Below are 25550 nucleotides of genomic sequence, written 5' to 3'. Positions count from 1 at the left end.
CTTTGCACTAGAGCAGAAGAAAAATTTTATTCACAACCAGAGAATTCATAGCGAAGTGTGAAATGCCAAAGAAATGCCAGCATCAGTCACTAGAGGGTGGTCTTTGACAGAGGTAGCATCTTCATTAACCATCATTGCAAACCTGTAGCTGGTTAAGCTCTTGTCCTACCAGGATGCTAGGGTTGTGTGGATGAAGGTGACATTTGGATGTTTCAGTTGAATTTATTCTTTGTGCCAGTGCCCTTTTTTTTGATGCTAGCTCTTCTCTTCAGCCTTCAGCTTGCTCTTTCCATGCTCACAGCAGACTGCTTCTTCCATTGGAGTTCCCCAGTGACCTGCCTTTCTGGGGGCCTGGAATCCTTTTGGACAAGATCTCCCATTTTAAGTCTTTAGTCTTTTGGTCAATACGTAAAGTTTGTGCTCTGACTCATTCTGGGGATCAGGTTTCTTCCCTGTGCTCTGCTCCCCATCAAGGATGATTTCTGCTAACACTTACACTGAGAAATGAGCTGTGAAGCTTGAAGACACCATGTGTCCTTTATTGCCTCTTCCACTGACCTTGAAGCTCCTTCCTTGGTAAATGTCTGACATGAGGGCTGGACCATCTGCTCTGTGTTCCCCAGGAAGCTGGCAATTTGAGTCAGTGATAAAACAGAGAGGTATTTGGACAGGGAAAAGTCCCTGCATGCTGCTAGGTAGGAACTGGGCAAAAGGAGGGGAAGAAAACATCCTTAAAGCTCAGACAGCTTGGGAATTGAGTATTTACTGCAAGAGAGGAGGGCTGGAGCATGTTGCCTGTGGGAGTGATGGCTGGAGAAGCCAGACCAAGCTCTTCCTGGGGAAAGGTAAGGGGCAGGTGAAGACTGGCAGCTCTTCCTTGCAAGGAGCATGTAACATGTGGTATGTGCAACCACCTTCTTGTTCAGCAGGTGCAGCAGCAAGGGCACAGCCTGTGCCAGGCTTTGCTCTGGGTAAAAGGATTGTAGGAGCAGGAAGGCGCTCCCTGCAAAAAGGGAACAAACTGCCCAGGGGAAGAAATGCAAGACCGACAGACTACCGGAATGAAAACAAGCCAGCTTACTGCCTCTCCTCCATCTTCTTGTGTACAGTCTTCCTACCAAGCACTTGGGGAGCTCTGCCGAGATATCATCTTGCTGACAGGGGCCTGTCACACAACAGTACTTTTTGGTCTCGCTATGTGTGCAGTCCTCTCGCACAAAGCACAGGAGAGCTGACTGCCCTGCATTAATTTCAGTGGTATCGTACAGACAGTCCTACCTAATTTAAAATCTAGTCTTGATTTATGGATTTCTATGCATAGAGAATCAACCACAAACGTGGTATGCATTTTCAGGAGTTTTATTACCTTTATTACCTAGAATTAAATGTGCTGAGCTTTATTCTTTTTGTACAAGCTTATAATTATAATCATATCAGCTTGCACGAAAGCTATCACTTACCGTAGTATGTGGATGAATTCTCCGCTGAGTAAAATCACTCATGCTGGACAAAACATTTCATGTCAAGATGCTGTCGGGTATATGATGTAGAAGTTCTGGCAGTGTTTCATTGCTAGCCGCATCAAGTCTCTGGTGTATCACTTGGATCTGGTCTAGCCCCCATGATAAAGTGGGTGTTTGTCCAGTTCATCACAAGGGAGTGCTTAAAGAGCCAGTGATGCTGCAGTCTCATATTATGTGGGAGGCTGTAGTAGAAACAACTCGTTTCAAACTTTATTTGTTTGAGCACTGATGTCTTAAAACCCTTTCAATATTACTGTCCCTGTGCTCACTGATTTGTGTATGAGTAATGCTGTCTTTCCCTTTATTTCTTCTACATAAACTATAAATGTAGATTTACCATTTCCAGACAGGCTACGTATCTTACTCCTTTTCTACTTGCCCCTAACAGAGACTCATCAAGTAGGATTTTATTTGCAACTTTTGAACAGGCATAGCCTTGGTAAATGCAGGCACAAGCATGGAGTTTGTTCAGGTGGGTTCACCCTACAGCCCTGCACTATCCTGACTGAAGCAACCCTAGTGCAGTTCTGGTGCTCCGATTTGCTGTCAAGTGCAGGGCTAAAGCTCAGCTGGGCAAGTCATCAACAGCTTATAAAGTCTGTATGGCTTCTTCTGTTACCCTTGTGTCCCTTTGGCTGTGCCAAGTAGCTGTGCATAGGGATCTGTGTATCGCTTACAGCACAGCATTACCATGTTCTGCAACGGTGGTTTAGGCAGGTGTCACTGACACAGCACCTAACAAGTGACTCCACTCACAGGTATGATGCTTGAAGTTACTTTGGTCATCAAATTATGTTCAATTCTGCTTTCCCTCCGCCCTTTTTTGCTATAACTGGATGCTCCTTTTTCTTCTGTTTATGTCTAGGATCCAGGGACTGCGAGGATCTAGGCTTGGACCTCTAAGAAGAAACCTCGAGCCTCTTGCCACTGCCACCTACTGTTGCAGCATCCTTAAACACCAGGAAGAACTTGTGGGTTGTGCTCGAGTATCTTGCTAGGTAGGACAGCAAGGAGAAAAGATGGTTTGCTGGTTAAGGTCTTTCAGTGATATCCAGAGCTAGGCTGCATGCTCTCTTAATGTTGGGCAAGTCTTTGAACCTGTGCCTCAATCTCCTCAACTGTAAGTACATAGCAGGAAAAAAAAAAACCCAACCAACACTGACTGCTATGGAAAAACTTCTTTGTAAAGTGAATTTACCTGTGCAGACTTGCTGTGTAGCCATGAGGAACTGTTTTCTTTGCTCACCCTGCAGGAATGCCTGCAGCCTCAGCACACCCGTGCTCTCAGCAGCAGAGGCTGTATCTCATTAATACCTTGCTCAGCTGCAGAAGCAGCTTGTTTGATTTCAAATACTCCTCTCCCTCCCATCCCTCAATGAGAAATGCATTTGATTAGAAGGTGCAGAACTTAGGGTAGAGACTGAAAAACTGAAAAGGTTTACCTGTATGTTCTGTAAGGCTGATCCATGCTACAAATAGTGGATAAAGGACAAGGTGGTGAGAGAGTAACTGCCCTCGTACTTCCCTGAGTGTCCTGAAAATAAAGAGTACAGATTTATTTTATAGAAAACATGTGAAGGTACACAAAGATTACAGCTCAAACTCCAAAGGTCTCTTGTTTTCATCAACCCCAAACATGGTTTCCATTGGCTGTCTTAGGTGGGTCCTGCCGTAACACGCTGGTTTGTGTGCACGCCCCAATGAGGTACCTATTGTGAGACCAGGTTAGAGAAGCCTTTCAGAGTCACACAAGAAGCCCTTCTAGCCCCGACTCCAACAGTGACTAACCACAGATAGTAAGTAAAACACAGAGGAACAAGATGAGCAAAAAATGATACATTCCCACAATACTCCTCTAACTTCCAGCAACTCCTGCCTCCCAGATTTCCTAAGGCAGAGGTGGTGCCTTTATAACCTGGAAGTAAAGTGCTTTAGTTATCAGTATTGATACACTTTGGTCCTTGCACGCAGAGGCACAAAACTCTTCTGACCAAACACTGCATCTGGGGCTTAAGTAGGTGTGTTAGAAATGAAGTGAGGCCTCAAACATAGAAACGTAGTAATATCTATCTCATAGCAGAGAATGAACCAAGTCAAGTCTCCTTGTCACCAGTCACGATGTAAATGGTGCATATTCATTCTATGCCTCCAAAAAAATCACAGCAGATAATTTTAGGCCTGTTTCTGCTTCTCCAAGTCAGCATTTTCAGACTGATGGGATCCTGTGCCACCAGGTTCCCACATCCTTCTGCAGGACCCGACCTACAAGCTTGCAGCAGCAGCTCCAAGATTTCTCTGTTCAAGGATCCTAAATGCAGCTGTTCCGGGTGGGGGACATGGAAGAACCCAAAGCAAGGAAGAGGAAAGACAGTGCCAGGAATCTGCCACTAGCAGTCTTTAACTTGAAAAAGCCTACAGGAAAACTGGGAGCTGCTACCAACCTCTCAGGATGGTCCCCTCCACCTGACAACACTGAACACTAAAACACTTCACCTACCTGTACCTGATAAAGTGAGAGCTACTAAATACTCACACATTTATAAAAGATTTTATTGCACATGCTAGAGTTAATTTACAATAAAATAAAGTAACTGCAAATTCTGTTTTCCCCCATCTCTGTGGTACAAAGATCTGCACATAAACATAACTCATCTTAGGAATACATATGCCAATAGGTGTATAAACAATTTAATTGTTTTTAAACAGCTCTTTTCTTCTACTGGCTCCTTCCCAAAAGTCTTAATAATTAAAAAGAACACAGCATAGAAATATCTTTTTTTAGCATTTTGGCTTACTGGAAAAAGGGCTCTGTGCTTGGAAGAACAACTCAGGAGACCACCCAGTTGCCCCTTCCAATATACCCCTTGAATAATTCCCACTTGAGAGGAGATTCTTGCCTTCTGAAGGGGAACAAGTTTCCAGAATCGTATTGTTTAAAAACAAGGCCTTGGTGACACCTGCAGATACAGGAGTTGTTAGAATCCTGGCTGTATCCCCAGGGTTTAATCTCGTACTTCTGAAGCAGACATAATTTTCACTGTTCTCTCCGCTTTCAGAAATAGGGTTCCTGCCAGCGTGCCCACAGGTCGATTGCAAGTCAGTAGCCCAGCTAACTCCTTTTAAGTTTAAAGACGCAGTTGGTTTCAACCTTTTGTTTGCAGATGGAGGGATCCACTCCTCAAAGTTGGCAGGCAGTTGGCTGTTAGGGAACTGCTGTGAAACAGAGCTATTACTTTCTTTGTCTTCCCTGTTACTTGGCCTTGCACGTTTCACTAACCTGCCAGTAAGCTGCTGCAAGAGAGTGTTTTGAAAGGAAGACCTGGATCGTTTGCATTTGGAATGGATTTTAGTGGGATTTTTAGGGGTGAAGATAGTGACAAAAGAGCTTCTTTCCCCAACAGGCCACAGTTTCTGGAGAGGTTTTGTCATAGGAGTTGACTGTGAATGAGGAACAAAGTCCTGAGCACTAACTGAATTGCATTCTGCATCACAGAAGGAGCAAGCTACTGGTGTACTGTGCTTACTAAAAGCAGGAGGAGACCTATGTACGGATGAGCTCAGTTTTGAACTGTTACAGGGAACATCTCCAGGATAGAGCACCAATTCAGGAGCTGTGACCTTTTCTGTCAAAGTATCTTCCTGTATTAAAGAATTACATGATTTATTTAAGAATTCTACAGGTTTTGCTACCTCTGTTGCACTTGCATCAAAGAGATCAGCAGAAGCATTGTAGCCGCCTTCAGGGAAGATATTGTTCCACAGCATCTCTCTCCTATTAACACTTTTGAAGGTATTTTCTGACAGTTCTGTCAATGGTTTTAATTCTCTTTTATATGTCCTTCTTGTATTGTTGGGAGTTGCTGGATCAAAGTCCCATGCCCCTGTGAGTGTAAGATCTGTTCTTTGGCTTGGTGTAGAAGAATAATTTTCTTTATTTTCACAACCAGCTAAACAGCTATCATGTGCAGAACGCACACAAGTAGCTGCCTTGCTCCTCTTTAAACAGGAGGTTTCTCCATCTTCAGCAGTACATTGCAGACTAATAAAAGACCAAGATGACTTTGAAATGTCAATGTTTGCTTCTCTGGACTGCACGTACCTGCTCTTGGAAACAGAAGGCTCTGATGTAACCAGCAAGGACTGTGACAGAATAGGTAGCTGAGGGTTAGGTATAAAGCAAGATGCTCCGCATTCCTTGTCAGTTGAAGACAAAACACTAGAGGAAGACTCACATTGTGACACCTCATCACTTGGAGGATTTGCATTTGACTGAAGACAAGCAAATATGCTCTCCCAACTATCATTCTCTGCCGCTGGCAAGAGCCTCCTTGAGACGCTCACTTCAGGCAAATCACCAGCTACTAGGGTTTGCCTGGGATACAATTTGTTAAGATTTACACCCAACTTGCTCCTTTCAGGAAGGGCCTGTTTGCCTGCATCAAGGCTGGGTGATGTTACAATACTCTTGCCATCTTCTATTCTGGCTAAAAATTCATTTAGGCTTTCTGAGAATGGGAGCTCATCCCAAAGCACAGCATCTGTCTGAGACGCTCCAGCTCCATTTATGTGATTAGAAGCTGAGGCATCTCTCTTGTGAAAAAGGGAGTTGTGGGATTTTTCTGGGTAAGAATAATTTCTACTATTAGTCTTTGGGTAAATGCTTTTTATCCCAAATTCCAAGGGATGTTGTAACAACCTGGAACCGTTTCCGTGTGAACACTTAGTCTTTGAAGAGGATACTCTCTCTAATTTATCAGTTGCAGAGATACTGTCAGTCTGACTAGGCTGTGAACTCAATTCATTATCCTCCTCTTTATCCCCTTCCTTCACAGAAGAGCTGCAAAACTGTGAATCCCAAAGAGTTTGATTGTTGAGGCTTACACTGCATGATTCTGCAGAGGCAGGCCACCCCTCTTGTTCATGCTGTTCACTCACCAGCTTTCCCACTTCCAGAGTGGGAAAGTCTTCTGCTGTTACCCAAGCAACAGATGAAGTCAGGCTGAAGGACTGCTGCCAGGACCCTAAAAGACTTTCTCTGCCACTACACTGAACAAAACAGGAGTTTCTGCTCAGGATAGACAAGCTGCTGAGCTCACTGACAGGTTCATCTATTGGAGCTGAAGATACATCAGGTAAGTATGAGCTGTTACTACAGCTCCTGCATTTTGCCAACTGCAGGAGCCGATAGAAGTAGCTGATAACAGTAAAGCCAGTAACAGCAGTGTTTGGCAGGAAGATCTGGCAAGCTGTAAGGTTTTTTGTACTTCTGTTAATTCTGCAACAGTTTTGCAAGATGCTGCTGGCAGCAGAACGCCCTCCATCTTCGCTTGCACAACCCTGGGGGGAAAAAGAAAAAAAAACAAAAAAACAAAACCAAAAAACAACATAGTACAATGCTTTATTTTGTGATTAAAAAAAAAAATAAATTAACACATGTCTTTTAAGTCAGGCTTAAATTTAGGTCTCACTTTTTGTCAGGATCTGCAGGGAAGAGAATACAAACCAGTCTGTCACACAAAGCAGCACTCCCTGGGAAATAAGCACTGGCAAGGGCTATAAAGGGCATCACAGTGAGAGGTTCTTTGCTTGTTGCAATTACGCAGAGTTTTGGAGCTGGAAAAACAACCAAGAATTCTAAGAAAGGACTTTACAGAAAATTTCTTCCTCCCTTTAGGGCACTGGGTGCTTCCGGGCTTCCTCCAGTGCAGTTCTGTGCAAATGGCTAGCTGCCTAAGGCCAATGCTTTTCTTTTACCTAGGAGGCACTGGGCAGTACTTGCAGCAGAGCACTCTGCTACCAGATACCTGACTTGGCAGCTCAGCTATCAAAGCCAGCATGATGTTTTCTATGCGCTACCTCTGTGAAAGGGAAATAAGCTACAACCTTTACCTTCTCAGATTTATTTAGGAGAGTAGTGTTTCAAAGGAGCTTCAGCTGCAATTCTGTATAGAATGTGCTTCTCTCTCCACAGAAATTACAGGTGAAAAATAACATTAAAAGCAGAGGGAATTATCTAATGTTTTGAGAAGTGGATAAACCCTTTTTCACCTCTCTCTCAAGGTCTGGCAATGCCAGAGAGGCCAAAAAGCAAAGACAGTTGTCTTCAAATTCAACAAGCCTCCTACTCCTTGAGTCTATGCAAAGGCTGAGGCTGAAGGCTGTTAGCCAAGGACAATACACTTCTAGGCAAGTCTTAAAAAAGTATGTTATGTTGATTCTGAGTTTTATCTGGGAGAGTGCAACTGTCTGCATCTGCATAACTGAACACAACTATACAGAAGCATCTACAGCCAAAGGCTGAACAAGTGGTCTTTGAATGTGTGTTCAGTCCTTGTGTGTGCAGGAACAGCAACAAGGCTGTCGATACATAGGATTACTTGCATTTGTAAAGGCATCAGACCTAGAGACCTGGTGAACAGTTCCAGTTAAGTAAAGTTAATCCATGATGTCCTCCAACTTCCATTACTTAAGATGCTGTGCATTAGGAAAATCTCAGCTTAGATACAAACCTCACAGTACCTGTGGGAGAGGAAAAACACCTGCCAGGTAGAATTTAGTTCACAGACTTCATAATATGAATGACTCACACAAGCACCACTTGAAGAGAACTTGGAAGACTGTTTCTATGGAAATATTACTAAGAACTAATATTTCAAAGTCTGTTAAACACATAAAAGAGCCACAGATGCTTATGTTGAACAGCTGTACTTTATCAACATTTTTAAACACACTCTTAAATCCAGAAATATCAAAATGCTGCAAAGGGATGTGTTTCTCCTTACGTTTCAGATGCCAGGAGACTATGCAGCATGGGAAAGGTATAGCAGTGCTTGAAAAGACACTCTGTTTCTTGCTTGAACTGTACATGGTTTTTTTACAGACTCCAAGCTGTTACTGATATGCACAGGAGCTGGCACTGCTCAGGCTCTCTGAAAAGCAGCCCTGACAAGCTGTCAAGCTGATTACTGCCATTCAAGATGACTTTTAGATGTGACTCATTTAAAATAACACAGGACTCTGGGGGAAGAGGAGCAGAATCCTTCCTATGTCCTAGCCCTAAATGTTCTCAAATTCCCAAAAGATGTTGCACATGATGTTTTGATAACTCAGTCTATGCCCCCAACTTGCTACAAGCTAATGAAAAAACTCATTGAGAGTAAAGTGGATTAGAAGTTACCTTCACTCCAAATATAAATCTTTTTCCAATGAAACAGGTTTCCACTGCTTGAACTAACATTCCTGGAGATGCATCTGTGTTTGTTTCTTCTGACAGCTGATTGAAGTCTTGAATACACCTTGAGTAAAAACATACAGAAGTATTGCACCAACAGAGGAAGCCTTACATAGCATTTTAGCTGTAGTATATGTAGGACACACGCTAAAGAGAAGACACTGTGGTAGCTGAAACTAAACACAGAATGAAAACAGGAAACCATGAACCTATAAATTCAAATGTTTAGTTCACTTAATTTGTTGGTGAAATAGAAGTAAACAAAACAACCGCTTTGAATAGGTTTAATATACACACAACTTTCGGGTGTTCCCTGCGTGGCCGTGATTTTTGTACCAACACAATGACTGTGTAATGCTGTCAGTGTGCTGCTATTGCTTACACATCCTTTCTGCCTGCACCTCTACAGCAACAGCAGCATCCATATTAAGACACGCAAATAACTGTTTTTCACAGCTGACAGTAGTACAGCAGTCTAGTGTGGAATGCCTGCCATGAGTATATTATTAATGCTGCTAATATGGGATTTAAAAAGCGTTCATCTTTGACACAGTGATAACACAAGTCATTGGAAAACAACAGAACTGAGAAACAAGCAGTGAATGTATCCAAATATCCCATCCTAGCAGTTTCACGTATCAGAAAGTCTGAAGTTTATAATGTAGGTGGTCAGACTCTGAGGACTAACAGGCTTTCTTAGAAATCCCTCCTTGCTAAAGGAAAATCTGGTCATATTGAATTAAAGCTATAAGGTGCATACTTTTTTTTTAAATCCAAACTGTTAAAAAAAAAAAAATCCAAAACCCAAAGGCTCTATCTCTACCTTAAATTTTTCTTCTAAAATCTTGAGGAAAAAATATGCCTGAATCTCTGGAAAAGCCAACTTACTTACTTAGTAATCTGACATTAGACAAAGGAAATTCAACCATCTCAAATAAAGCCGGACGGACGCAAGGAAGACGACCAACCAACCAAATTGTGAAGCTCACTTAGGTGGTAGCTGCCTTCAATAGACAAGTGAAGGATCTCTTATGCAGATGTAATTCATCTCAAAATTTCAAGATTTCAGGAAGAAACCAAACTTCAGCATTTTCTCAAGGTGATGGGTACCAAGGAAGTGCTGGAAGGGAGCACTTCAGCAGCTTCTTCCCACTTGTCTCCCCACCATCCAAGCTTATCTCAATTTTTTTAGGCTGAAGAAAAAGCAGCAGCTATATAGTTAGAAACAAACCATTCCTTACCTCTGCAGGTTTTCTGCGGTGACCCCAAAGAACGGATCTAAGCAACTTCCAAACACGGTAATGTCAAACAAATCATTAGTGTCAGCAACCTTTAGGGACAATCTATATCTGTAGCTTATATCTTTAGCTTCACCTGTGCAGCCGCATTTTAGACAGTTAAACCTGACAAAAGACAGTATAAGGATAAAAAAAAAGATCGAATACATGAACTTCTGTTAATCACTGCTGAAGTAAGAACTTATCTGCAGCCGTAAGTATTACTACTATAATGTATCAAATATTCCGTTATGAGCTATAAGATTCTTTCTTATTGTTTACTCCTTGAGGCATTAATCTTACCATAGGCTCAGCAAGGTGTCTGTGTCATGACAGAATCCATCTGGCTTCTTTTATTGATTTGTTAAACACTAGCCTGTTGTGAAGGTGGAGAGAAACAGTGGGGGCTTTGAATGACCTGTTGGGGAGTAATTTTGAATTCCCTGCACCCCCATTTTTTGCGTTTTGTTCTGGTTTGGGATTTTTCTTCCTGTAGCTTTAGTATAATACCTAGATTTAAAAAATCATCAGCAAACAGCACTGTTATCTTTTACTTCAGCATTTGAAACAACAGATATTCTTGCTTTGTAAAGTCAGCTCTTTCCATTTAGTGCTGACGTTCATTGATTTACTGTTCTTCTGTGTATCACAGATTTCACATAACAGTGGGATTAAAAAGGAAAGCTCATACGTTTCTGGACACACAGGTAAGTGGCAGAGTCATACAGGACTACCCGACGCATTGCACATATAGATGAGAATCAAAAAAAGAATTAGGATTTGATTTGGAGAGGCTTTCAACTAATGCTTTCCAACTTAGGAACGGCACTGAAGAACCAGACTGCAGGGGATGCAGCTGGAAGCTATTAACACACATAATTTATTCTCCTAAACTGTCCTTCGATATTGCATGGCACTGAACACAATAGAACTCTTGATCCATAATGACCTCCAAGCTGCTACTGGAATACAAAGAGATCTAGATAGTGATAAGTAACATAAATATCTGAAATTAGCACTTATTTCTACAATGGCTGGATTTCCACCAACTTGTTTTAACTTGTGTTCAGCTCCCAGAGATTCCCAAGGCCTCTGACAGTTACAGTTAACAAATCCCAAAACAAGACGTTACCTCCTAGAATCCAGTATTAGCCTAGAACAGCATTTTTGACAGGCAGGATAGATGAAGCAGGAGTTCTGGACCGAAATTACAGAGGCAGCCAAGAGTCCTCTCACACTATTCATGGGCTCACAGCATCACCTGAAACAAAATGGTTCAAAGAGTTCTCATTTTACAAGATGTTAATATTATCTGCTTTTAGCTGGGTCGTTTGAACATTTTGAAAGGCAGCCCCCAGGAAACGATGATCTCTGTTTGAAAATGGTAGCCCAATGGAGGCAACATCTATTATTAGCCTTAACTAACCCTTTAGAAAGAAAAAAAGAGATGAAGATATGTAATAAGAAGCAAGTGTTCATGATATTTGCACACCATTGCAGATAAATCATGCAAATTCCTGCTTGTATTTCAGGAATCTTTATTAGAACTATCCTTGAGCACGGCACTGCAGCAAATCTGTTTCTGATTTTTTTCCTTAATTTAGAATGAAGTCACAACATGGGGTTAAAAACTGAAATGATTCTATGCTGGCAATTCTCCAAATGCCTTCAATACCACTGACTTTGAAAGGAGAAGATGCCCAGAAAAATCTCAAAAGGGCTCTCAATAGCATCTATACTTATGCCCTTTGAGACAAAGAGACAGCTCTACAGTATTTACCATTGATTTCAACAAAGAGGACATACGGAACTGACAAATAAATGCTGAAATATTTAAATAAATAAATAAATAAATTTTATTCAGTCTTACTTTCCTGCAGAATTATCTTGCCTTTATTATCACTATACTGTCCAAAATAACAATTTTTAGGAAACTTCCCTTATTTTAGAAAGTTAACTTTTTTTTCTCAGCAGATGCTAGAAACATGTAGACAAAAATACCCTAAAGTACCTCAAATCACAGAGTTCCAACTTAAGTGACCAAAACGTTCTCTACAGCTGAATTAAAGGACACCTTAAAAATCCTTCTTTGAAAAAGCACTTTCATCACAGTAATAGCTAAATATACATCTTTGTTCAATGTAAGCTGCAGAATAAACTCAGAATAGGAAGTGAATTTCACATCTTCAACCCATAACTCCCTCAGAGAGCCAAAAGGCCAAAGAGGTAAATGAGACTCAAGTATGGCTTTTACATGTTAAAAACCATTCAATAATCAACAATGATAGTTTGTTCATATTTTGCCACAAAAAAAAGTTCAACTTACAGGCTATCCCTTTGCCCTTAGATGCGCCGTTCTCAGCATTCTGGTAAAAACAAGATCTGTAACACAAGTACAAGAAATATGCGAGTGACAAAACTCATTACTTGGAGTACTCAGAGAATGGGGAAAAAAAAAATCAGATATCCCAATATTCCCTACTGATTTCCTGGAAAGGCCAGGAAAACAGAGGCAGGAAAAGGTAAAAGCTTTACTGGGGGGCCAACCAAAATGAAAAAAAAAAATCTCTCCTCAAAACACGTATTAACAGAGACTCATTTGACCTAATATATTAAATGGTGCATGCCTTCGATTCTTGTCAAAATGGAACTATTTTGTTTTAGTTACAGTACAAGCTATCAGTAAAAAGTATGTGGAAAACATACTAATATAGAAAAGAAGTCTGATTTTAAAAATTAAGTCTGATTTTGCTATTGCCCAAGAAGGGAGACTTGGAGAAACCAGCAGGTGCTTTGCATTCCAACTGGTTTTCAACTCAGAACTATATAAACAAAGTATATGTTATCTGCACTTTTTAAAGAAATAAAAAAACCCCACACCCCAGAAAACACAATGAATACTTCAAGTATTCCATTGAAATATGGGAGATAAAGAGTAGCATGTACGTATTCACACAGGTCCTGGTAAGAGCTCCTTTTAGAGCAAACAGACTCAAGATCCACACCTCTATTTCTCTTTGATAGAAATACAGTACTCATTATCTGGACATAAGTTTAAAAAGGACAGTGCAAATATATCTGTTTTACTTTATTTTTTTAAAATAAACAAAACAAACCAAGCCTGTGGACCCACATACCCAGCCAGGGAATCACACAGCACTCCAGATGCTCCTCTTCGCCAGCCTCCAACGAGCGTTGCCTTTCAACAGCCCTGAAGCCTCACCAAGATTTCCATCGGTGCCTGGTGCCCTCTGGTGGGGTCACTGCCTTCAACGCTCCCTAAGGAAAAAATCCAAACGCACACAAAGAGGTGTCACAGGTCTCACACTGCAATTTTTACTCCTTAACCAGAAGCCTCCTCCCCCTCCAGCCCCGAGACGCCCCCGGAGGCCGACAGCGAGCAGCCAGGCCGAGCTAGCCGGGCGCGGGCACTGCACAAGGGTGCTGAAGGCCGGAGGGAGCTGCCTGGCTCCACCCCAGCCCCGTCACTCCTCCCGGGCGCTTTAAGCTTTGCTCAACACCCAGGAAACGCTCCAGTTGCTGCAGTATTATCCTTCTTACCGATGTACCTATTCGAGCGCTCCGTGACCAAATCGAGTCTCCGTCTCCCGGCCGCAGGAGGCGAGAAACGGTGAAGCGCTGTCGCCTGGGCAACGGAACGGGCAGCTGGCGGCGCCGCCCCCCCTCGGTGCCCTCAGGCCCGCACGGGAGGGAAACGCCGAAAGGTGGTTACCGCGGCCGTGCCCCCACCTCCTCAGCTCTGGCCGCAGGGAAGCGCCGGAGCGGCCCCAGCCCTGAGGAGAGCCCGGAAGGCGGAAGGGCGAGTTGCTGCGGACCGTTGCTGGTGGCGGGGACGAGACGGCGCTCGCCCAATCGAGACGCAGCTCCGAGACAGGGCCGCCCCACCTGCCCAATCAGATGCCAACCTCGTTCTCACACGTCTTTCATAGGCACCTAGCGACGAGAAGGACGGATCACGTGCTTCAAGCAGCCAATCGCTGTCTCCTTGCAGGACGCCGCGCGGCCGAAACTCCGATCCAGGTCGCCGCAGGCAACCGCGACCGCGCGCCACCCTCGACTCCGCAGCCAATCGGAAAGTCCCACTACTTAGTGCCCTCCCCTCCACGTGCCGGGTATAATCCCACCCCTTTGGGGGTGGGGCGCACAGCGCTGCCTGCTCAGGCCGCACGCGCGGCACCGCCCTCTCCGCTGGGTCCCGCCGCCCGCCGCTCCCCGCGGGGCAGCCCGCGGGCGGGGGAGCGGGGCCGCTATAAAGCGGGGGGGCGGCCGCGGTGGCGGCCTCCGCTCCTCCCGGCGATGTTGCGGCTCCTCCTGCTTCTCCTGCTCCTCGGCGCGCCCGGCGTCCTGCCCGCCCCTCCCCGCCGCCGGGTCGCCGCGCCGCCAACCGCCCCCTACCTCACGCGCTACCTCACGCAGCAGGTAGGAGCCCGCCGCGGCCCGGGGGAGCGGCTCCTGCCTTCCCTCGCGCCGCGGCCGGGTAGCTCCACTTAATAGAGAGCTCCGCGGTCGCCGCTCCGCTCTGGTCGCTCCTGAGCGGTGCTGGGCCGGGGGGGAGCTGCGGCGGGCCGGGGTGAGGGGAAATCTGCTCGGGGAGGCTCGCGCCGGTGTGGTGCGGGGCTCGCCGGGGCCTCGCAGGTGCTGCCGGTGCAGTTTCTGTCACTTAGAGGTTTTCCCGCGGCCCAGCCGAGCGCAGCTGCAGGCAGGAGGCTTCCGTGGGGATTCAGGGGACATTTTCTTCGATCAGGTGCCTCGTTTAGCCCCAGACTGGACAGTGCTACGTTTTTGTGGATTTCTAGGTGTTGCAATGCTCATTCCCTTTGGCAAAACGTACCAGGTCTTGAATACTCCAGTTATTCCAGTCTGCTCTGTTGTATCTATACACCATATCCTAGCACCAAAGTCTGTATTCCAAACATATATATAACTCTCGGCATGTTGGCAGAGAGGGGCCGGGAGCCTCAGTTGTACCCTGACTGCAAATAGCAGTTGTGGGGGTTTTTGTTTGTTTGTTTTAAATATGGTATAGATTTATCTTATTAGTCTGAGCTTTGTTTTCCTGTCTGCTCTGACAATTCTCCTCGCAATTTGTTGGCAAAATCCATAGCACGTGGACAGAACAGAGGGCTACAAGTGCTGGTGTGATCCTCTTGCAGAAAACTTGAAATCCCGCTTGTTTATAGGTTTTTCACAAAAACAGTCAACGTTCCTTTGTATGTGTCAGAGAACATCTGCATCTTCACCTGTGCTGTACCTGATTTTTGCAGGGGAGGTGATGGTTCTTCTTACTGGGAGGCTGTTGAATGAGTGATTTAGATTGCTTAAAAAAATCACAGTCAAAGGTATTAGCAAAAGTGGTTTTAATATGATGTTGTAAAAGTGTGACTTAACGAAGTTTGATGGCAAGGTTCACTTTGTTAATTACTGCATGAAAGAAACATACAAAGGAAAATTGGGTCACACTCGAGTTAGAATGATTCACAGAGAGACTGGGGATACATAAGGGGGACCTTATGTCCAGAGGACCCTCCTGTTGAGTCACGAGGTTCAGAGTAGACCCCCTGGCCTTCTAAACTCCTGATGGAGCTCAGTGCGGCTAGGTCCAATCTTAGTCTCAGACTTGGACAACGATTTATGTCTAAGGGATTATATATGCAAAATTTATCAATTCAGCATGTAATCAAAGTTACCAAGACAAAATCAAAGTTACCATACTACAAGGTTATGCGCGATATTGGTCACTTGCCAACAATCTTCTGTTGGTAAAAGGTCTCTCTGCCTTGAGGAGCACGCTTGAGAGGTGTTCCAGCTCAAGGGGAGATTGCCGCTGTGCAGCCATGCTGCATAGCAGGGAGAGCTCAAAGAAGGCTCACTTAGGCTGTCATATTTACGGGAGAAAGTGGTTGGCTTGTAGTCAAATTACATGCAATGGAAAAGGTAGGCATAAGACTCCTTGTACCCACAACTTTCTTTGTTCCTTGATAAATGAGTCTTGGAAAAGCCACCCGCTATTCATGTGTCAATCACATGATCGGTGTTCCAAGCTCATAGCATCAATGCTCACTGTGCCCCTTGGCTTCTTTGTGGGTTCTCGGGGAACAGACTGGAACCAGGAGTTCTTTGCCTGGCCACAGCTCAGGCCTTAACCTCCTTTGGAGCCTGTACCAAACTACTGTTAGTTTGGTTAAGAGGTCAAGTGCAACCATCACAGAGGTATAATAAGGGGAGAGGACACTTTTCTAGTATTCTCTTGGTTTGATTAGAATCAGGCTTGTAGCCTGCATCGGCATTTCATGCCCTGGTCTACACAGGGAGCGGTGAGAAGGAGAAGGTGTTTAATTCACAGGCGTCTTGATGGTACGTGGATTGAACATCTCCTGTTTCACCTTTGTAGAAGATGAACTTCTGACGGAATGAGCAAAATGGGAAGATTACACTTTCAGAGAGAACAGACATGAAGAAAACAGATAACCCTTGTAAGATTATCCTGAATAGCTACGGAATAATTTTAGAGTCCAGGTCCCTGTCACTAGGGGTGTGAGAGGTGGGCTGGGAACAGTTTTAGTGACAAATCCATACATTGAGATTATATTCTTCTGCAGACTGTGTTACTGGTTTGGGAGCATTCCTCTTCCAGCGGTCTCCCTGTATAAATCCTATGTCCTGAAAGCATCTCTGTCTAATGCTTTTCAATCACTTGGGTAGTGATTTGAGATTTCTGTTCCTCCATTAACTGCTCTAATAGCCCGGAAGCATATTTTGGTAACATACTGCAGATACCTTCTGCAATGTGTGGTCCATGTTGGCCAGGATATCAATCCTGTGGTAGTGTTGTAACTCTTAAGCGTGACACATAATTGTTCTGGCACATTGGTTGTTGCACATTGCTGTCATAGTATCAGCGATACTAATTCTGTGTCGTCATCTGAACCACCCTTTATCACTATGCTGTGACACCTCTGTCCTTGTCCCCTCTCTGGGTTGTGGTATCACCTGGTTATTTCCCTCATCTATCGGCAGACAGCAGCGTGCCCTCCAGTTGCCAGCAAAGCAGCAGAGCTGCCATGTACCTGAGATCTGTGGATTTTGGGAGGTAGATGTTGAGAGAAGGGAGGGAAGAGTCCCTGTGACATCCTGTTGTAAAGATGATGCTCCTTTCAGTCTCTTCCATGTTCCCTATCCCTACTTCAAGCAAAATCATACTGGCTGAGAGTGGCTGCCGCAGGAAAGAGGGGTCCTATTCACAGACCTCAATCTTTGCTTTCCTTGTCCAAAGGCTTACTAGTATTGCTCAATATGATAGGAGATGTGTGTATATTAATGTATTTTTTGTATTCATCAAATATTTGAATGCTGCTGCCTGGCACTTGAAAGATGTAGGGTTAGCTGAGAGGTCTAATCACATGGCGGGCATAAGGTTGCTCTTTATCGGTAGCACAGCATGAAGAGCTGATGGGCAAACTCTTCAGCCCTTATGAAACATGCACCAAGTGCTGCTGTTTGGGAATTTGTAATTACATTATGATTCTATAGTGGAACATAAATACCATGAGTAACCTATTAAATAGGGGTGGTGATACTTTGCCACCTCTCAGGGTCGTTGAAGTTTAATTATTTACATTATAGTTGCTTATGGCATGAATCATCTGGTTCTGTTCTGTGCTGCTGAGTCTTTCTTCTTACCTAAAGTTCCTGTTTTGATTTTTGTTTACCCCTTTGATGGTTTTCAACATAAATTAAAATTATTTATGTAAAATCATGCAATATAAAAGTGATTTTATAATATGGCAAAATATTACACTGTCACAAAAGAAGCATTTCTTATACCTACTTCTATAAAAAAATCTTTTTGAATAGTCTTTAAATATTTAATATTTCCACAAAAGAAAACTTTGAAAAGTCTAAATGGATTTCTTGCATGAATTCTGTTGCTTAAAAATACCTCTTGAGCACTGTGAACAATTCATTAATGTTTCATGTTGGAGTAAATTTCAGCAGCTGAGAATTTTCATGTGGAATTACAGTCTCTAAATGGAGCCCCTTGGCATGAAGGCCTATAGACTTGTAGTGTTGCTTGAGGGTTTAGTGTCAGCCTTTACTGAGAAGCAATGACATTTAAGTCTGCTTTCATAAAAATGGAGAAGTAACAGGGTTAGAGTTCAGCTCAACACTCATTTACATTGAACTTCCTCCTGTTTACCATTTTAAGTGTCCAACATCCCTGACGACGGGGCTAAAGTCTAGAATAATGAGAAATAAGTTGAGCAATGCCTGTGGCAGTGTGACTAGGATCTTAGTTTGCATACTGGACTGTGTATGACCTCAACAACTTTTATTATTTTGGCTTGAGGGTGTGGTTGTCTGTCCCGTCCCGTCCCCCCCCCCCCCCCCCCCCCCAATAAGTAACTGATGCCTTTCAGCCCTCTACTCTTCCAATGCAGAAGTGAAATTGCCCCAGTATAAAGGTACCTCATGCTGACCTAGATTAGTAGATGGCCCTTGAAGGAGATACTCTACCATCAGCCACATCTTTTCATCAACAAACTGTATCTATATTGGGGAAGTTGGTCTCCTTTTCAGCTCTTCTGACATACTAGTGTGACTCTTGTAGGCAAGACTATTCTCACTTCTGCTTTGGTAGCTTGCTTGCTAAACGGGTGCTTGTGGTTTGTGTGTTAATCCATCCAAAACTGAACTTTACAGAGAAAATGATGTGTAGGGTATACAGAGCTGCAGGAAGACCACCACTATCTGAATGGCTTCTTTGTAGGCAGCTGTGTCAGTGACCACAATTCAAATTCATTGGAAAGAGTTGGTGAGGCATCCAAGAGCCATCTACTTCTCTTTGCCTGAGCAGAAATAACCTTACAGCATAGTGGGGAGGGTCTGGAGTCAGGCAGCTTTTCTGGCCTTGGGGGAGCCTTGTCTTGCACCTCTGCATTCCTGTCTTCAACGCGTGTACCAGTGTTACAAAAGCCATAGCCCGAGAACTTGTGGTGCTTTAAGTTCAGTACTGCTGAGAGGATGATGCCTTAAATTTCCTGATATTTGAAGGATTCTCAGTGATAAACTGGCTCTTTCAGAAAAGAGAGCGGATGTGGTGTCTCTTCACTCAATTCGATAATTGATGGCTGTGTGAGACTTAATGTGCTGGTGGACCCTTCACCCCAATCACGCTTTGTAAGTGTATCGCTTGCTTTGTGAACTGCTACAAATTGGCCTAAAAACCAATGTAACAAGAACAAATTAACTTACCTTCAGCAAGTTACTGAGCCTGGTACTTCAGTCAGATTGTCTTTTGAAGTAATACATGTAGATTGTGTCATCGTTTCCAGAAGATGGGTTCTGATTGCATTTAATAACTTCCTAGATTTCATGTCTATGTCAGTATTTCATAGCTTAGTAAATTCATATGCAAGTCTTTGTGCTCTGAAACACATCTGCACTTCATATTGTGTGTACATAAAAGGAAGCTATGTTGAAGCTTCAAAGTAATGAAGTTTCAAAAGCAATGCAATTTGATCTTTTCTGGCTAGATCAGGTGTCTTTGATACCCTATTTTGTGTTACAGACTGAAGTTCTGAGGCGTAGAAAATGAAAGCCTTGATTGAAAGTGCAAAAATTAGAATGCAAGTTTCAAGCCAGAAAAGAGAAGGACTGTAAAGGAAAAGTGAAGATATATTTTTCAGATGTGGTTCTTTCTATTTTACAGGAAGGGCCAACTTAGAGGAAGCCAGTGAATCCCAGAATTTTCCTGCTCTAACTGAAAATGTACTACAGCAAAAAACAATTTAACTTCAGTCTCAGGTCATTGCATGAATGAGCAGAGCGAAGGAAAGTGAGTTGAAAGAGATTGGATCCCCTTTTTGATGACAATGCTGTCTTAATTTATCATCTTAAGATGATAAATTTGGATTAGGTGATGGTAAGATGGTAAGTTTGGATTAATGCAAACTAAGGGTGCAGTTTTGCTCTTAGATGTTGCATCTGTTGTACTCACAAGAGGGAAGTTTACGATTACAGAACAAAATGCCTTTAATCCAATTCAGCTTTTTTCAGTGTTTGAAATTTTCACTGTTGTATGTAAATGAGTGTCACTAAACATGTACACAACAGTACTGTATAAGTTTTAATGCTAATGAAGTAATTCTCAACCATGGGCCTAAAACACACTTTGAAGATAGTAAGACAGATTGAGAGTAGCACTTTAAATTCTGGTTAGCAATTTTTTCAGCATCCTATTGTGACTCAGGTTGGTGTCTCTGAATAGTAACAGATGTCGGGAATGGTTAAGATGGGTTTGTTTTTCATGTCTGGCACCATACAATAGCACTTTTAACTTCTGGTGAAGGAAAAAACAAAGTGCTTTTTACAGAGCCCCTTGGTACCCATTAAAAGTTGTCAGTGGTTAGAGAAGAAGTGATGCTGATGTTTGTCTCGGAGGTGAATTACTTGGAATATATGTTTTACTCATCAAGTAGTACAGGAGTACTTGGCAGCTCTTACTCTGTGATTTCATAATGTGATTTAAAATGGGAGCTGTAAGCTATAAACCAGGTCTATAAGCAGAAACAATAGCTCTTATTCAGTGGACAGGAAAATGGGGAAGTACTTGTTAAAGCTTGTCAGTGAATTTTTATTTTTATGCACTACTTATCTGTGGGTCACAATGCACACGTCAGCTTCTCAAATTAAGCAGGAAACACTTAATTTCCTCACAACCTGCAGTCTCTTCCTTCAAGTGAGCAGTTAATACTAGAGACTACAAAAAGCATCAATGATCACTATGCTTTCTGAAAATAAGCATTTTTTTATCTCACTAGCTTTATTCATTAAAAGCTGTAATAGGCCACTGAAAGATTCCTGATAGACTGTCTTGATTAAAGAAAGTCTAAAGGACTAAACAATAAACAAAACTGCACATGGCTGAAGTAGCAAGCTGTTTACAAGCCAGATGTGCATGACAGAAATCCTGCTAACTTCATTGAAGTTATTTTGACTTGTACCAATTGCCCATGAGCTTGTAGCAGTTGAATCAGTCTTAAGCAAGAAATTCAGAGCTTTTTTTTTGAGGGGTGGGGAGATGAGGAAGGAAATGAAATTCAGTATAGAATTTGATGCTAATGTGGTCTGTATTGATCTCAAAATCTGACTTTGAAGAGATCAAGACAATCCAACACCATAAGAAGTCATCGTAGAGTCTGCAGTTAACTTATAACATATGCCAAATTGGTGAGAGACTAGAGGTCACACTTGATTATTTCATTTTAAATCTTCAAAAAGAAGATTTAAAAGGTATTTCTTCAGAAATACCTTAATTTTCTTTATTTCATACATTCTGGAATTTGTAGAGATATATCTAAAGCAATGAAACTTGTAAGAAATTTAATGGAAAAAACCAGCCTGCACTCAGTGATCTTCTATATGCTTGCAAAATGGTTAATGTCTATTTTCTAGGCACGTGAGTTCAGTTAATTAAATACAGACAGAAGGATGGGAATTGCATTTCTCATCGGTACAGTTAGTAGATACTGTCCTCCTTGCCTGTGGTGTAGGGGGTTAATTTTCTTTTTATTATAAATTTTTAGTTGCTGTCTCCTGTGCTTTAGTTCAGCCTGGCATGCCTGGAATATTTTCTAATACTGTTGCAGTGCTACTACCAAGTGGGATTAGTACTGTCAGTTGTGCTATGGTGTGGTTGCTGTTGTCTAAATGTGTATAGTGAGCAAAGAACAAAACTTCTGATCCCTTTGGGTTGTTGTTTCCATCTTCAAATTGGCATAACAGCTTTTTCCATTATTCACTCCTCCAGCCCAAGAGACAAGCTTACCCTTGTGTCAGGCTTAATGTGAGAGTGTTTATGTGAAGATTATCTGGAAAAGGCGTTTGTAGAGTAAGATCTGAGAAGTTTCTCTCTTTCCAGAAGAGGAGAGGGTTCACTGAAAGGCCTGCCTGCGTGGGATGTGCGTACGCAGGGAGCTATGATACTGTGTGCTAGCTTCTCCCTCTGACTGCTGATATGGACACACTTGGTGGTGCATCTCCTTTCATTCCTAGTTAATTTATCCTGCTTCCAAAGGGAGTAAGTTTTCTTGCATTGTAAAGCAAAAAACCTTTCTAAAAGCATCCACAAAGGGACTTAGCGTGAAAAAGCTAGTCAGAAGTAGGCTTAGATGGTAGTTTCCATGCAGGAACTTCCTTTCAAGACAACAGGAACAGAAAGTGGTGGGCATCAGGCCGTTTGACTTCAGCAGGGCTTGGACTGAGGCCAGACTGAACTAGAGGAAGTGGGTGAAAGCAAAACTAGCATTAACAAAACATTTGATTTATGCCTCAAAGCAGCAGCTTGCTTTTCCTTACTGCCCGACTCCCTGAAAACCAAGTCCTCCACAAAAGCTGTTCAGAACCACATGCTGCTCTGGAAGCGCTGGCTTTTCTGTATTGTTTCCTATACAGTGATAAATGGCTGGCCACCGACCATTCCCATGATCAGGGAAGATCAAACTTATTTTGTAAAATATTTTATTTAAACAATTAGTTCTAGTTAAAACACACTCAGCAAAACTGGAATATTTTTATACTGCTTAATCTGTGGCATGTTGAAGGTTCATGTACAAATTTTTCCTCTCCTCTGAAGTTAATCCTCCAAATGTGATGGATTTGTAATTCAATCTGGAAGGCAGATGGAAAAAATCACAGGCCTTTGCCTGCTAAGGGTCTGACAGACCTTTCACAAGGGTAACTTTTTTTTTGCTGGTGTAGTGCATCATCTTCGTGCTTATTTCAGCCTTATGAAATAATGCTCTTTGGGTAATACAGCTTTGATATGTTTGTTCTCTATTCCTTGCCCCACCCCTTGTCTCGTGGAAGAATTTCACCAGGATAATAATGCCTTGAATGGAAGCACCAATGATGTGAACATTTGGTGTGTTTATCACCATAGTAGTTTGTTACAAATGTACGTAGTTGATTGATTTTCAGCAGCACAAGCCTCTCCATTGCTTGGAGAAGAACAGAGTGGCAGGGGAATGGAGAGCAGGGTTAAGGAGCATCAGCAATGAAGCTGATTGAAGTGATTCCTGCTGTCTCCTGCCTTGGTCACCCATTCTCTCCCTTGTGCTGGAGCTTTGCTGCTCTCTAGTCTGGGGTGGCAAATTTTGGAAGGGCCTGGGGGACCTTTCAGACTGTCCTTCCAACTGGAAGAGTTGTAATGAGGAATGGCATCCTCACTGTGACTGGTGCAGGATTTTATGCTTAAGTAGTTAAAGCCTAAATGTGTCTATGGACTTCATCTTTACATGGTAAGGAGAATCTGGAGTTTCAATTGCAGCACAAAACTATTAATGGTTTGTGGAAGTTGAAACCAATTTGTTTGTGTTCTCATTAGCTGCTTAGGTTTCCAGCATAAAAATAATCTTTCATCATATACTGTTTGGGAACTGTTTGTTTCTAACAAGGGCTGACCTGAGTAGCCTGGTGCTTTCCTACAGCATATCCTGTAGCTGTTTAAATGTTCTTTGGTCTTTTTCTTTTAAGTGTCTTGTCCAAACTGTGTGACTCAGGGCAGGGGTAGAGTTCCTGTCTGAGGCTTTCCTTGTCAGTGCTTTTTAATCACTGAAGTGATAAATGAGTGCCAAAAGCAGACTTCCTTAAACAGTTGCAACCTCCCAAGAGCAGGTGACATGGTTTCTGCAGTGTAAAAGAAGCTTCAGTAAAATACACAAAGCATGATTCTAGTCAAAGGTCAGTGTGTTCACAAGGACATAGTCGCAATGGAAGGAATCTCTCCATTACAAGGATCTTAAGCCTGCATTTGTTTTGGGGAGCATATTTGGCTGAAAGCTAATTCCAACCAAGGAAAAATTGGTAACAGTTGTGCTAGACCATTGCTAGTAGAATAGAAGTTGGAATTAGTTAATACGCAAAAAGCATGCGTATTGTTATGTTTTGTTAAATGTGACAATTAATGAAATAAAATTACATCTAGTGAACAAAACTTCTGAATTTTGGGTAGTGTGGAAGATTACAATGACAGAGTCTATCTCTTCCAATTTTCTTATATTATTTACATGTAGGACTTTCAAGTTAGTGGGTTAATGTAGCCTGATGCGAGAAGGTGCAGTTTACATCTCCCTGCGCTTCCACAGAGCATCAAATGATTATGAATTTCAACAGATTGGTGCTAACCTTCAATCTTTGCTGTCCCTTGCATAAGTATCAGCCTAGAAAGCAAAGAAACACCTCATTCCTTGGATATAAAATGGAAAAGATAAACCAAAGCTAACCTTGATTTTCTTGTCTGACTTTCTTCTTCTGCACTAAATTTGCAGGGACAAAACTGAGACAATCTTACCAGCTGTTGGTGAGATGAAGCCTCAGTTCTGGCAGGCTATGATACACAAAAATGTGTAATAGGAGGAAACAAAGCAAAAAGAATAGTGTCAGGGAGGGAGACTTTTTTAAAACTGATTTTTATTTAGCTTTCATTTCTGATTCCGTGTCTCCCCTGTTATGAAGACATAAATAGTGTGTGAGTATGTTTTTGGTATTCTACTGGTACTCTACTGCTGCAATGGTTTTAATGAGCTTGAATATTTAACTATATGTAGTAGTACTTGTAACAAAATTCGGTGAATACAATGCTGTATAAAGATGGCAAGGCAGTCCCTGCCCTCACGAACTTGCAACTTAAATGGAGGAAGCAAAGATTTTTGAAGAGGAAACAAAACTAACAGGGCCAGCTGACTGGACTGGAGTCCCACACCCTGTCAGGGGTAAAACCAGGAATAGAAATGCATCGGTGAAATCCCAAAGAGGCTAGTGCCCACACTGCTGTTCACACAGGAGGATATCCTCAGACTGTCCTGTATCTTCCTGTCCTCAGGAAATAATTCAGACAGGATGACCACTCAAAACAACTCCATGAATGTTTGGAAGGTGGAGCATGGCTCTTAAAATCCCCTGGCTTCTCATGAGTAAAACAACTGACTTGATTTCAAATGGAATATCCAAGTTTGGGAGAACAAAGCTATTGCCTACAGGATCGAAAGTTGTGGCATGACAGAAAGCCTTTCAGCCACTTGCAGTACTGCCAGAAACTCAAAAGCATAAAACCATCAGGTGCTGATTTACCACCTTGAATGACATAAAATGCTTTTGGTTAGAAGCTACTCTGAATTATAGTCTTTTTTTGGTAAAGGCTTGGGTTTGCTGTCCTGTCTCTGTCGTCACTAATGACCTTAAGATGCTGCTGAGAAGGAAGTGGGTTTTAGCCCACGTGTCCTGTTTTGTCTTTGTACTTCATGCAGTGCCATAGTTCCTGAATACTTCCAGGAGTATATTAAGCAGACTAACATCTGTAGAATAACTAACATCTGCTCTGCTGTTTTTTGTTTCCTCCCTGGGGGAGATGTGTGGCAGAGTGGCTTGTTTTATTTTAAATGGACTTCCAAAACAACAAAAAAGCACATTAAGAAAACCACCCAGAGATAAGTCATCTTT

At 42.6% G+C, this 25550-nt stretch overlaps 2 protein-coding genes across 5 annotated transcripts in view; one reads left to right on the top strand and one right to left on the bottom strand.

Moving 5' to 3' along the window:
- Positions 1-1335: 1335 nt before the first annotated feature.
- On the bottom strand, positions 1336-13864 carry DDIAS (DNA damage induced apoptosis suppressor). Of its 4 annotated transcripts, none has more exons than XM_075491170.1 (9): positions 13593-13864; positions 13169-13310; positions 12358-12413; positions 11164-11292; positions 9996-10157; positions 8701-8818; positions 4319-6860; positions 2967-3057; positions 1336-1620 (listed from the first exon to the last, which is right to left on the bottom strand). In XM_075491170.1, exons 4-8 carry the CDS (start codon positions 11274-11276, stop codon positions 2993-2995), a joined length of 3000 nt encoding a protein of 999 aa, XP_075347285.1. In that variant the 5' UTR covers positions 11277-11292; positions 12358-12413; positions 13169-13310; positions 13593-13864; the 3' UTR covers positions 1336-1620; positions 2967-2992. The 4 variants fall into 4 exon arrangements, with proteins under 4 accessions (XP_075347285.1, XP_075347282.1, XP_075347284.1 ...); XM_075491167.1 differs by having other exon boundaries at positions 1572-1705; positions 2966-3057; XM_075491169.1 differs by having other exon boundaries at positions 1572-1705; positions 2966-3057; positions 13601-13864.
- Positions 13865-14219: 355 nt separating this feature from the next.
- Positions 14220-25550, top strand: part of PRCP (prolylcarboxypeptidase) — a 34369-nt gene continuing 23038 nt past the window's right edge. The window contains exon 1 of the mRNA XM_075491157.1: positions 14220-14471. Coding sequence (XP_075347272.1) covers positions 14349-14471 — 123 coding nt within the window. The 5' untranslated portion in view covers positions 14220-14348. The remainder of the gene's footprint in view (positions 14472-25550) is intronic.

This window comes from Mycteria americana, chromosome 1 (genome assembly GCF_035582795.1).
Source record: "Mycteria americana isolate JAX WOST 10 ecotype Jacksonville Zoo and Gardens chromosome 1, USCA_MyAme_1.0, whole genome shotgun sequence".
NCBI lineage: Eukaryota > Metazoa > Chordata > Aves > Ciconiiformes > Ciconiidae > Mycteria > Mycteria americana.
Note: the sequence above shows the minus strand (reverse complement) of the source record. Positions and strands in the feature narration are given on the sequence as shown.